At 39.5% G+C, this 14,189-nt stretch overlaps 1 protein-coding gene across 3 annotated transcripts in view; it reads left to right on the top strand.

The window, feature by feature from the left end:
• COL4A6 (collagen type IV alpha 6 chain) overlaps positions 1-14,189 on the top strand; it is a 337,569-nt gene that overhangs the window by 251,264 nt on the left and 72,116 nt on the right. For all 3 annotated transcript variants that reach the window (XM_077478926.1, XM_077478935.1, XM_077478944.1), the window contains 4 exons: positions 2,259-2,312; positions 5,553-5,622; positions 7,581-7,691; positions 11,358-11,513. In XM_077478926.1, the coding sequence (XP_077335052.1) occupies positions 2,259-2,312; positions 5,553-5,622; positions 7,581-7,691; positions 11,358-11,513 (391 nt within the window). The remainder of the gene's footprint in view (positions 1-2,258; positions 2,313-5,552; positions 5,623-7,580; positions 7,692-11,357; positions 11,514-14,189) is intronic.

Here is a 14,189-nt window from a genome sequence, read left to right as displayed (position 1 = left end):
TTGGTGTCCCGTTGAGCAGGATAAACAAAGGGGTACTTAAAAGTATCCTGGGAGGCAAAATGAGATGTAGGATGCTAGCAGTATCCTGATAGGCAAAGTGGAATGTAGTGACTGTTCAGCAGGGTGCCAGTGTTCCTACAAATGTGGGCACTGGTGAGGCAATGTTGCCTGACTACCATGAGTTTAAAGATGGGCAAACACCTGCTCATCCATCCTGTGACCAAAGGATCAAGCAACAAATTCCCCGAAAGACGCGACTGGCCACCTTGTACCCTGATCAGCCCACGCTCTCAGGAACACCTGGAAATATGGCCGGGATCCCTCACAGGCTGGATGTCCGTCGCCGCCCGACTCCTGGAACGCGTGGCAGTATCAGCACACCAACCTCTGGAGCTGTGGCAGGATCAACACACCGACCTCTGGAACTGTGGCTGGATGGATCCCCTCCGTGGGTAACAGCAGCCCCTCAGATCACGTCTGAGTCTCACTCACTTCCTCATCGACTGACTTTTACCTCAGGACACAAAAAGGAGTATTTTTCTTTCCTGTCAGCAAAGCCTGCTGGGATTTGTATTTCTCCCTGTATACAAGTCTATGGGGCCGTTTTGTGTGGGAACTGCATGTCCCAGAATCCATTGCAGCTCTCCCTGCAGTCCAGTACAATCTCTCCCATTGGCTGTTGTAAATGTGCCTTTAATGTTTTTTCTTCTTCCAGCCAATAGGGGCACAAGAGAGGCTGCTGAATGCACAGCTCTGTGTGTGTCAGCTCACATTACATTACTCAGTCAGTGAAAACAGGAAGAAGGAGGGGAGGTGAAAAAACCCATGTAGACATGACAGCCAGCTCTCCCCTCTTTCAGGCTGGAAAGCATGTGTACATGCAGTCATATGTGTTAATGTAAGTCTTTGGCTGCAATACCCGCTACACATGTAAAGGTATAAAGAATATGGGACTTTGTGTGTAATACAGACAGACAAACTATTTATATACACAATTTTGACATTTTATTGAGCATATTGAAAATCTTAAAATCGGTTAAAACCATATACATAGATAGTTAATTTTCTGGCCTTGAGATCCGTTTATCAGGCCGATGCATCCCGCTTCATCAGGGCCTCGGATCCTACTATAGAGTACTATAATAATGTACATAAACAAACAATCATTGAGCAATTTATCACACAAACATGAAATATATTGTATTGTACATATCATGGCCTAAGATGGGAAGGCACTCCCATGCTCTGTCTCTCTCCCCCCCCCCCCCCCCAACTTCATCCACTTCCCCAAACTAACAAACTGTGTCAGATTGTACTGTCCACTGTTAATTCTTCCTGCGAAGACACCAGAAGTTCAGGAAAGAAACACTAATGCTGCGTACACACGACCGGACTTTCCTTCAGAATAAAGTTTCTGACGGCGTTCCGACCGAACTGACTGGCCTACACATGATCATACCAAAGTCCATTCATTTCAAATGCGATGGCGTATGACGGGACTAAAAAAGGAAGTTCAATAGCCAGTAGCCAATAGCTGCCCTTGCGTCGTATTTGGTCCGTCGGACTAGCACACAGACGAACGGTTTTCCCGATAGGAATTGATTCAGTCGGAAAGATTTAAAACATGTTCTATTTCTAGGTCCATCAGACTTTTTGAAAAAAAAAGTCAGCTGAAGCCCACACACGATTAGAATATCCAATGCAATGATTCCGTCAGACCTTTTCTGCCGGAAAGTCCGGTCGTGTGTACGTGGCATAAGAGAGCAGGAGCCAGCTGCACTGAAAGGTGTAAACTGCAAGTACTGGGGTAAGAAATTTAACAAATAGTTTATTGGGGAATACTTATTTTATTGTACTCAGCGTGTTAAGCTAAAAAATGTTGAGGGTTTAATACTACGTTTAGCTTTTGCATGGTTTAAGCCAACCTCCAGTCACATTGTTTTGGAAAGAACAGGGAAGAGTCAAATCCCAAATGAACTTTCTGGTTAAATTAGCTAAATACCTTAAAATGCATTAAAGAAAAGGTGTGCAAAGTCTTCCAGTTTGTTTTCTTTAAAAATAAAAAATAAAACAGCCTGCCTGCTGCCTGATGCAGAATTGGACCCTGGCTTTTCTACCCAGACTGCAAAGAAAGCAATTGCAATAAAATGGTGGCATTCGTTTTATTCCTTCCCCCTTCCTGTATATTGGATCTTTATATCTACTCAGAAACGTTGTTGCTTTACATCGCTCATATGCCGCAATTGTGTTGTTCATAGGGGAATACTGGCCCTCCTGGACTTACTGGACTTGATGGATTCAAAGGAGTGAAGGTAATGCATTACATGGGTGGCACAGTGGTATAGTGGTTAGCACTCTCACCTAGTAGTAATTAGGGTCACTGGTTCAAATCCCAACCACGACACTACCTGCCTGGAGTTTGCATGTTCTCCCTGTGCCTGCGTGGGTTTCCTCCGGGCACTCTGGTTTCCTCCCACAATCCAAAGACATGCAGGTAGGTTAATTGGCCTCTGTCCAAAATTGCCCTAGTATATAAATGAGGACCTTGGATTGTGGGCTCCTTGAGGGTAGGGACTGATGTGGGTGTGCAATGTACAGAGATAGGGACAATTGTAGACACTCACTCAGGATGGACTGGTGTCTTTATTCAACCTTACTGACTATGAAACTATATGCTTATCTCACAGTTATAGCATTATTATAATGATTGAAGTTACATTTTTACCAATTCAATGGACAGTCATTATTCTTGAAATGATGCAATCACTAGTGGAAATCTTTGTGGTTGTTTAGCATTATTTTAACAAATGATGAGAGAAGTAGATCAAAGCACAAAATGGATTCATCCAATGTTTACAGAGGATACCATAAGAATCTTGGTACTTTGTCAATATTTTGTAAGTAGGCATCTCTAGAGTCCCCATGGATTCCTGAATGCCCCTCAGATATACAAAATGCAACCACCTTCACCAAACGTAAAGTGTGGGAAGATGGAAAGGGCATGTCCAGAAAATCAAAGCAGATATTTGAGTTTACTCTTGTTTTTAGGTTCATAATTCTCCCGTTACAGTAAACCTGAGCAAAATATGAAGACTGTCTTTGCTGATCTGCTGGTATGCTGACCCTCTGTCTCCAGTACTTTGTGAGTCACTGACCCTGACAAATATGAATCCAGGCATGCGAGAGAAAAGTAAGAAGTCGTACTTGTTCTAGGCCAGTGACTGAAAAAATGCCCAATAGGTCAGCGAGACAGCCAGGTTTTGAGAAGGAGAATTCAGCAATGGCAGTTTTCAGGTTTTTACGCATAACAGGTTTATTTTAGGCAAAGTCATACAGCCTTTATTTTGAATCATTGTTAGCCTCACTTGGCTCCTACTGGAATTTCAACAGAGGTATATGGAGAGTGTAGTTCTGGTCAGCTGGGACTGTTTCTCACCCTAAACAATCCTTTCAATTAGAATTGTTTGCATCTACACCAGTGATTGCAAACCTTGGCACCCCAGATGTTTTGTAACTACATTTCCCATGACGCTCATGCACTCTGCAATGTAGGTGAGCATCATGGGAAATGTAGTTCCAAAACATCTGGGGTGTCAAGGTTCGCCATCACTGATCTACACTGATAAAAAAAAAAACATAAGCAAAATGATATGTCAGAATGCCCAAAAGAAAGTGTGGAATGTGGTGAAAAGATGACTTGGAAATAGTAAAATCTGTAAAAAAAAAAAAAAAAAAAAAAAAGGAAAACAATCTGGATTGTTGAGGCAAATTCTTTTTTCATTTTCCTTAAACTGAAAATAATGAATTCCTTCAGGTTCAGTTGGACATACATTGTCAGCAATGTGTTATACAAAACAAATTATTCTGAATTATTCAAAACTTCTTAAATTATGGCAATATTATATGGAAATAGACAAAAGCTGCTTGAATGTATCAGCATTATTATTTCCCATTAATAAAGACTACATATCAACTGTAAACTTTCATAAATAGGTATCATACTATGCTGGGGATGTTCTCATACCACCTTCCCCTCATCCTGAAGCAGGGCAGGCAAAACTGATAGATTGTTTTGCTTGTCTGATTTGGGAGCACAATTATAAAATAAACTGGTTATATTTTAAGGATCTAAACAAATTTATCTTTGGAATTAGGCAGCTTTTGTATACACTGAAGTTTCTTCAACCACAGGGACATAGGGTAGGGGAGATTCTTGAAAGGGATGAAAGGATTAGCAGTCGGGAGCTCAGCCCCTTTCCCAAGGCTGGATTAAGGTAGGGGCTACTGGAGCTGCAGCTCCGGGCCCCTACCTTAATATAGGCCCAGCCACCCAAAAAGGACATGGAAAGCAATGGGCCAATGGGAAGAGATCTCCCCTGACGGGCCCTGCATTCCACATGCACCGCCTGGGCAGGGTGGTGGGATTGATAACAACAGAAGCCTGGGGCACGCCAATGCAGGGCTCTTACAGAAGTCTGGGGCTTCCATAGTGTTAGGCCTGCATTCTTTCAGCTCAGAGTGCACGCCAATGCACGGCCCTTACAGAAACTTGGCAAATCAAATGCCAGGCTTCCCTAGTGTTATGCCTGTGCGGCTGTGCACTTTTGAGTTTGGGCGCACGCTAGCACAGGCTCTTGAAAATCAGAAGGGTGCTCAGTAAAAGGTCCACCAAAATCCTCAGCACCAAGCACATGATGCTCTTAATCCAGCCCTGCCATTTCCACTTTCTACTCAAAGTAACAATATGTTTTGTGATAATATAGGCGTTAGTGTATTAGTGTAATGAACAAAAACACCCTAGGGCTCATGCACACTGCATCGCAAAGAAGCGGCTCCTACAGGCTTTTAAACTCTCATCATTTTCTGCCTGGAAACTCCCCTCCATGTTAGCCAATATGTCCATGCACTCTATGGCTTTTACAGGAGTTTACAGGCATATGCTCTTACAAGCAGAAAGAAACGCCACCAAACTCACGTTTTTGAGAGGAGCTTTTGGGCAGAAAAAGACACCTAAGTGCCATTAAAGCTCAAAAAAGCTCGGAAACAGACATTTAAAAAAAGGCAAAATCTAAAATCTAACGAGCAGGGCCCTCTGATCCCTTCTGTATTGATTTGTATTATAAGTGTACTGTCTGCCCTCATATTGTAAAGCGCTGCGCAAACTGTTGGCGCTATATAAATCCTGAATAATAATAATAATAATTTAAAAAAATGCAAATTTAGAATTTAGCTGGGGGGGGGGGGGGGTTGTGAAAAAAAATGCTTATGCTCCAAAAAGCTCAAAGAAGCTAAAAAAAAAAAAAAAAAAACGCGCAAAAGAGCAAAAACAAAAAAAAAGCACAAGCTTCTTCAAGCTTTTGGGAAGAGAAATAAAGGCTCAAATACCTGTAAAAACAGCTTTTTTTTTGAGCTGCAGTGTAGATCTAAAGAACCAAATAGCCCTAAAGAACAAAATAGTTTGTATAATATGTAAAATACATTTCCAGCAATTTCTTTTCATCAGAACATTGTTATACCATTGTATAAATTCATTTCTTTCCCACTTTTTTAAGGGTGAACAAGGTGACATCGGTTTTCCTGGGGCCCCTGTGTATATTAATAATGGCGGATCGGCATTTCCAGGTAAGAGTTTATTATATCATATATTTAATATATAACAATAGAACATTTATGGGTCACAGTGTCATATTGCTCAGGCTTTACAAAAACTTGAAAGCTTCTGGTCACCAAGAACCTTTTATGTTAGTACACACAGAATCATTTGCTGTTTCATGGTTACTTAGCTTTTTGATTCCAGTGCAGGCACCTTTTATATTTGCTGCTATGGACTGTGGTTTTACCTACAATGTTTTGCCTCTTGCATGTGGGCAGCACAGTGGTGTAGTGGTTAGCACTCTCACCTAGCAGTAAGAAGGGTCGCTGGTTTGATTCCCAACCACGACTCTACCTCCTTGGAGTTTGCATGTTCTCCCTGTGCCTGCGTGGGTTTCCACCGGGTACTCCGGTTTCCTCCCACAAACCAAAGACATGCAGGTAGGTTAATTGGCTTCTGTCCAAAATTGGCCCTGGTATATGAATGGGGACCTTGGATTGTGGGCTCCTTGAGGGTAGGGACCAATGCAAGTGTGTAATGTACAGGGATAGGGACAATTGTAGACACTCAGGATGGACTGGTGTCTTTATTCAACCCTACTAACTATGAAACTATGTGGAAGTAAAGAATGCCATGTTTTTTACTGACCTGGATATACAGTAGATGCATTGTTGTCTATGGAACATTGCACACAGCTGTGTAAAGATCAGTAATACACTGAAGTTACAAGTCCGTAAAACAAAAAATAGAAAATGTTACATTTGATTGCAGTAATTTATGCACGTATGTGTGTCCATGTGTCTATACTGATGTTTATGCACGTATATACGTATATACTGCAATACCGGCAATGAAGAAGTTTTTACACTTGCATACACTTACCTGCTTTTACGTTCCTTTACGTGTGAGTATGCAAGGTCTTTACAAAACATTTTACTCAGGATCTTTTAAGTATAAACATTAGAGAACTCTTCTTTCCTGCTGCTGGAGACCGCTAGCCTGGATAAGCCCATGTACACACGATCGGACATTCTGCCAACCAAATCTGTCGGATTTTGTCCGTCGGATCTTCTCCGAAACTGTTGCATACACACGGTCGGACAAAGTTGTCGAAAAATACAATCTTTCAGAAAGTGATGACGTAATTTCGTTACGATGGGACTACGTTCAGGCTAGTAGCCAATAGCTTTGATGTAGGAATTTGATCTGAGCATGCGTGGCACTTTATCCGATCGGAATTCTCTACACATGATCGGAGGATGTCCTATCGGACCAGTTTGTCGGAAAATATTTCCAGCAAGTTGGAAAATTTGGTCCGATGGAAACAGTCCGATGCAGACCACACACAGTTGGAATATCCGACAAAACGGTCCGATAGGACACATTCCGATGGAATCTCCGACCGTGTGTACAAGGGCTAAGAGGTGGAGTGCAGTTGGTATCACTCTGCATGGGACAGGAGCTAGCACTACAGCAGAGACATCGGCTTATGTGGCTCTTGCTTCCTACTACATCTCCAACTTTAAAAGTGGTCCCTCTGAATTGCACTCGGTTTGATGCCCTGGAATGGCAGGTCAGCAAGCCCAGACTGCGATCTACCAGTTGCCTGTCCAAGATCTACTGGTAGAGTTGCTGACCCCCGCTCTAAACTGTTGATTTCATTGACCTTTAGGCCCTTTACAGCTGCTGATTTTTGGTTTCTGGTGCAGCCAGTAAACTCCTGAGCATATAATCCTATATGTCCATGCATCATCCATCAGCGTTTTTTGGCAGGGGCGTTCTCTGGCTGGAAAAAAAACCTAGAACTGGTGGGTTTGAAGAGGAGTTTTTCAGCTGTAAAAACGCTCTAACTCTGAGGCTCCGTTCACAACTGAGCGATTTTCTGCCTGAAGCTTGTAGAACATTAGCTGATGAACAAGAACATGTTAATGTGCACAGTTGCTTATGCTATTAAGATCTCACGCATGTTCCTTTCTCTATCTATAAGGTTTACCAGGAGATCCGGGCCTTCCTGGGTTTCAAGGTATGCCAGGAGATGAAGGCTTCACTGGTCAACCCGGCTTTCCTGGCCCCCCTGGGTTTCCAGCGTTTGGAAGAGGTAGGATTTGTAATCACTGTCGGAATGTCTGGTACTTTTTATGGTCTGCATTAGATACTTCTCTTTTACTAAGTCAGAAGATTATATCATTTTGCCTTGTAGGATAGCAACCAAATATCCATCAAGAAGAAGGTGCTTATTTATTTACATTACGAACAAATCACAGTGAGAATGGGAGACGTGGAATTTCCCAAAATATTAAAAGGATCATACTATTGGTTTTGTCAGATGTATCACACACTGTGTGTGGATAATCAACTGTATGTTTTGGGTAAAGGTATCAGGACTCTTTCTATGGGATAACCTTGCAAAGATTGCACTCTGTGTGCAGTAGTGTTATATGCTTAAAGTGGAAATAAAGGCTATTTAAAAAAAAATGCAACCTGCAAAGCAAAGGCATAATGAGCTAGTATGCATAGCATACTAGCTCATTATGAATAACTTACCTGAGAACGAAGCCCCGAAATGGTCTTGCGTCTTCATGTTCGCAGCTGCCATGTATCCCGGAGTGACTTCCTGGTGTCGTTGCTCCGGCGCTGTGATTCGCCAGAGCCGCGATGATGTCACTCCTACGCATGCCATATATGTATAAATATATATATAAAATATCACTCTAGAAGAAAACACTGTAAAAAAAAAAAAAAAATATATATATATATATATATATATATATATATACCACTGTGAAAAATAAATAAATATAATACTGTATTTATCCATGCATGTATCTAAGTAATCCACCCGTGTCTATATTTCATGTGCGACTATTGTCGCTATTTATACAGAAAATTTTTAATTCTTAAGTTGGTATCTGAAAACCAACATATAAATAAATCCTTCTTCCAAATTTTCTGCTGTGAAAAAAGTCCAACTTATTATATATCCGTGAATCTGTGCGTTTCACATCCACCAATTCAGTGACAACACCACCACCAATCCACTCAGGGTCTATACTGCTCCCAGCTTACAGGTATTAAACAATATTAGTACAATACAGTATTAAACAATAAAAAATGAACAGCAATCATTGCGCAGTATATCTGTACATTTATTTATGAAAAAAAGTAAAAACAAGCCATACCACTCACATTTCCAAGTGCCTATTGGTTGGCACTAAACCTTTCCTGCAGTTTGAATGGGTTTAGATGTGTTAGGGTATCGCTGTGTCTCTCTTCTCCCAGCGTGCGTCCCAAGCTTCACTATCATTACTGGATGTGGCGTTTTGTATTTCCCAGCAGCCTCTATGCATTTCGCAAGTAAAATTGCGTCATCAGGAAGTAACTGCGTTACTTTAACTGACAACTGTGCGATTGTGCGATGCTGTACCCAAATAAAATTGACATCCTTTTTTTTCCCACAAATAGAGCTTTCTTTCGGTGGTTTTTGATCACCTCTGCGTTTTTTTATTTTTTGTGCTATAAACAAAAAAGACAGACAATTTTGAAAAAAAACCCAAAAATAAACAAACAATATTTTTTACTTTCTGCTATAATACATATCCCAAAAAAATAAATAAATAATGTCTTCATCAATTTAGGCTAATATGTATTCTTCTACATGTTTTTGGTAAAAACATGTGAAGAGTATATTGATTGGTTTGCGCAAAAGTTATAGCGTGTACAAACTATGGGATACATTTATGGACTTTTCATTTTTTTTATTGTTTTTACTGTCTATCCGCGATTTTTAGCAGGACTGCAACATTGACAATCTGACACTTTTTTTTTTGGGACCAGTGACACCAATACAGTGATCAGTGCTTAAAAAAAATGCACTGTTACTTTATAAATGACACTGGCAGGGAAGGGGTTAACATCAGGGGCGATCAAAGGGTTAAGTGTGTTCCCAGGGAGTGTTTTCTAACTGCGTGGGGGATGGACTGATGGGAAGAACACAAAGATCCGTGCTCCTAGCTTACAAGGAACCAAAGATTTCTGCGTACTTCCCTATCAGAACAGGGATCTGCCTTGTTTAAGTTGACCCGCCAGTGGCACGCGCGTGCGCCCACGCCCACAGTATTTATTGCGCAAAATGTCGTACAGGTATGTTGTTTCACGCAATAGAGCCACCCTGCCACAGTATATATGCAGTGGGCGGTCTTTAAGTGCTTAAACCACAGTAATACCATTCACCTATTGGTTTATATACGGAAAGGTCACAGTAGAAGCTGTGCTTCTTTAGCTATTTCTCTTCCCCCCCCCAGTGTGCTGATTGGGAAAAAAAGCAAAGGCGTATTGATGATGTCATCTTTGTGATCTCCCCTCCTGTACCCATGCTCAGGGCTGAACTGGGACAAAAATTTGGCCCTGGACTTCGTATAGACCAGCCCTCTTTAATTTTGCAAACAAGCACAAAAACAGTATATAAAACTATACGCAATTATGCAAAAAAACATAAGTAGCATAACATAAGGAGTCCTCACTAACCTCTTTTATTATTTCACTTATTCTCCTCTGTATTTTTCTCATCTTTCTCACATCACTGCGTGAAGTTGAGGGCGAGCCACGCAGCCATTACTTTGTCACTGAAACCGGCCCACTGAGCCATCGGGCCACCGGGAAACTCCCTGTAGTCCCAATGGCCAGTACATGCCTGCCCATGCTAAGTGTTTGGATGCTTTGCGGGTGATTTTTTTTACTCAAAGCTCTACTTTGACTTTTATACCAGGTTATTGGGAGGAATAATATGAATCACTTTTGTAAAATCTAAATGCATGCTATCTGTAGCATTGCCAACATTTGGATTAAAGTTGTTAAAATGTAAACCTGTTTACAGGAGGAGACAGCACTGAACCTCATCAGAGTGTTGCTGCTGCCCGATTGTCAAATGACTGGCTGTGGAATATATTTTATTGGTTTAGTACACTGCAGTCTGTAGAGAGGTCCAGGACTTGTCTGTGCAATCTGATAGGGATGAACCACAGACTGGCTTTATGTATTTTACCTGTGTATTTAGGTGTTTTTTGGAGTTCAGTCTCAATAGTTTTAGCAAGTTGGGATAAATCCCATCAATTATGTACGGACCATTTTGATTGTATATAAAACATTTAATTTTCTGTTATTCTCTTATGATTATGATAATGATTATTATTATTATACAGTGCAGTACACAACATATAAAACTATTTAAGAAAAAAAAAAGAAGCATACTCTGCAGTGCCATATTGTCACCAGCAGGTGGTGATGTAGCTCTTAATAGTAAGCATGATGCGTGATAGTGTACAGTAATTGGCGCTTCCAATTTTGAACTACACTAAGAAACACATATTCATTTATCAGTTCTGTTCTCATATAGCAACTAAATTTGATGCATTTTTAATGTTCCTTTTATATTCACAATATTATTATGTGAACCACAAAGTGATTTATTGTATGAACAAAAGACAATTTATTTTTGGCAGGCCAAAGAGCAATAATGTGCAGCTACACAAGCAAGTAAACAGATTTTAACTTTTATTGGCTTAGAGCAGTAAGGGCAAAAAAAGTGGATCATAAATTGCTTTGGGTTATAGAACTTTCTGCCACAATCTTTTACATTCCAAATACTGCTAAAAAAATTATATATATATATATATATATATATATATATATATATATATATTTATATTGTTATTATTATTATTATTTTTTTATATGTGTGTGAATCTTTTTTTGTTTTGTTTTTTAGGTCGACCTGGTAGTCCAGGCTTTCCGGGTGTTCGAGGATTCAAAGGGGAGAGAGGAGATTCAGGCAGACCAGCTTATGGTCAGAAAGGAGTCCAGGGGAATATAGGTCCACAAGGACCACCTGGACCACCAGGGCTCCCAGGGCTACCAGGACCAGGTAACATAGCGTGTTTTGTGATAGGCATGGAGCATGGACCTTTGCCTTTAATCACTTTTAGGAGAAGTCGATTTAATTCACCTGCAACAAATTATATATGTGACATGGATACCATCCAGCTTTCTGAAATTGGACTTAGGGTCACCTTATACAGCCAACATATTTACTTTAAAGCGGTAGTAAACCCGCTATTTTTTTTTTTTACACCTGCAAAGCAAAAGGCATAATGAGCTAGTATGCACCGCATACTAGCTCATTATGAAATACTTACCTTAGAACGAGGCCCTGACATCTGACATCCACGCCGAGGGAGCCGACATGCTCCCTCGGCGTTTCTTCCGGGTATCGCGGCTCCGGCGCTGTGAGTGGCCGGAGCCGCGATATCGTCCACTCCCGCGCATGCGCACGGGAGATTTCATTCCGGCCGGCCGGACACTGCCGGATTTTCAGGCCGAGAATCCCCTTGTGCGCATGCGCCGCTGCAGTCAGCGGCGCATACCGGTTTAGGAGATATTTTTTTACCTACAGGTAAGCCTTATTATAGGCTTTCCTGTAGGTAAAAGTACCAAAAATGAGTATACAACCACTTTAAATACATTGACCCACTCATGCCTTCTATCATGAAGCAAACATGCAGGCATTTATAGACACTTAATAGGGCCTGTGTCACTAAACAGGGAAACTATAGAAAACAAAAATCAATTACACAGTGGTGCTTATTGAAATAAATGTTGCCCATAGCACCTATACTAATCATTAGGGCTGCAACTAACGATTCTTTTCATAATCGATTAGTTGACCGATTATTGTTTCAATTAATCAATTAATCGGTTAATAACCTTAAAAAAAAGTGTGTATAATTTAGTTAATACCTAACGTTTAAAAAAAAAAGGCAATTTATTCTTAAATATCTCTATATGCAGTGATAAATATAAATAACTATATGGTTAGGGAGCAAAATATCTAATCCACTGTGAGAATAATAGACAGAAGAGATATACTTTATATATTAGAGGGGATATATACTGTATATACTATTAGAGATATACTGTATATACTATTAGAGGATATATACTGTATATACTATTAGAGGCGAGAGATACTGTATATACTATTAGAGGAGAGAGATACTGTATATACTATTAGAGGAGATATACTTTATAAACTATTAGGAGAGATATACTGTATATACGATTAGGAGAGATATACGGTATATACCATTAGAAGAGATATAATGTATATGTTATTATAGGCTATATACTGTATATACTATTAGAGGAGAGATACTGTATATACTATTAAAGGAGAGATATACTGCATATACTATTAGAGGAGATATACTTTATAAACTATTAGAGGAGATATACTGTATAAACTATTAGGAGAGATATACTGTATATATGATTAGGAGAGATATACAGTATATACCATTAGAAGAGATATACTGTATATAATATTAGAGGAGAGATATACTGTATATAATATTAGAGGAGAGATATACTGTATATAATATCAGAGGAGAGACATAGTGTTTATACTATTAGAGGAGATATATACTTTTAAAGGGTCAATCTGGTAAATATCATCAGACACATTAACTTTAACCCCTTTTTGTTACTGGCTGATTAATCGATTATGAAAATAGCAATCGATTAATTTCATAATCGATTCGTTGTCGATTAATCGATTAGTTGTTTCAGCCCTACTAATCATGTTTTTATAAGCGGTTAGAAATAATACACATTTTATTTTTTTATTTTTACAGAAAACAAAACAAACATTTCTTTACATTGCTACATTTACTTTGCATGCTGCATTTAGGATTGCTTTTATCTGTTTGGTTATTAGAAACATAGAAAAGAAAAAACCATAGAAATTATTCCTGATATTCTGTACAGTATAACTAGCAGATAGCAAAGGTTTGGGTTTGAACGTTACACATAACACATCATTATATCACCATTGCTGTATATTCCTCAATAGCTCTGTTTTTACAGTTTTATTCTGCTATTGGTACATGTTATGTTCATTAGTTGGTGGTTACATCACTGAATATTAGACTCAAAATCAGAAAATAGGAAAACATATTTCTAATTACTAATAATTTCTTCTACATATTTAACAACCAGTATATTACTTACGCTAGAACCTTATTTTCGGATCATGGTACAGCATGTACAGACTGATAAACACGCTACAAATATTCAAGCAGAATCCTGAGAGATCAGATATCTTTGTAACATTTTCTAAGCAATTGAACCAGCACCACTTATTTAAAACAAAAATGTAGCGCTAAGAAAAATACGAAAAAGAAAATATTAAAGTGACTAACACCAAAAAAGGACACTATAAAGTCCAAATAATTAAAAGTGAATAAATAAGTCCTTGAAAACCACATGGGATTTGGATGTGATATTTGACATAGTATAGAGGCCAATGGGTAATCTCAAAGACATTCACAACAATGACATCCAGTTGAATCGAAAGAAGCTAAAGGGTGGGTACTCCTACCAGAGCCACAGGACCTGTGTAAATACACTAGGTCAGTGATGGCGAACCTTTTTGAGCCCGAGTGCCCAAACTGCAAACCAAAACGACTTATTTTTTTCAAAGTGCCAACACTGCAATTAAACCTGACTAACGAGGTTTTAGTTTAGAAAAAACTATTCGTACAGT

This window comes from Lithobates pipiens, unplaced genomic scaffold (assembly GCF_037356315.1).
Source record: "Lithobates pipiens isolate NorthernLeopardFrog02 unplaced genomic scaffold, aLitPip1_a1.2 Scaffold_1, whole genome shotgun sequence".
NCBI classification, from domain to species: Eukaryota; Metazoa; Chordata; class Amphibia; order Anura; family Ranidae; genus Lithobates; species Lithobates pipiens.
The sequence above is the reverse complement of the archived record's forward strand: the minus strand, read 5'-3'. Positions and strand labels throughout refer to the sequence as shown.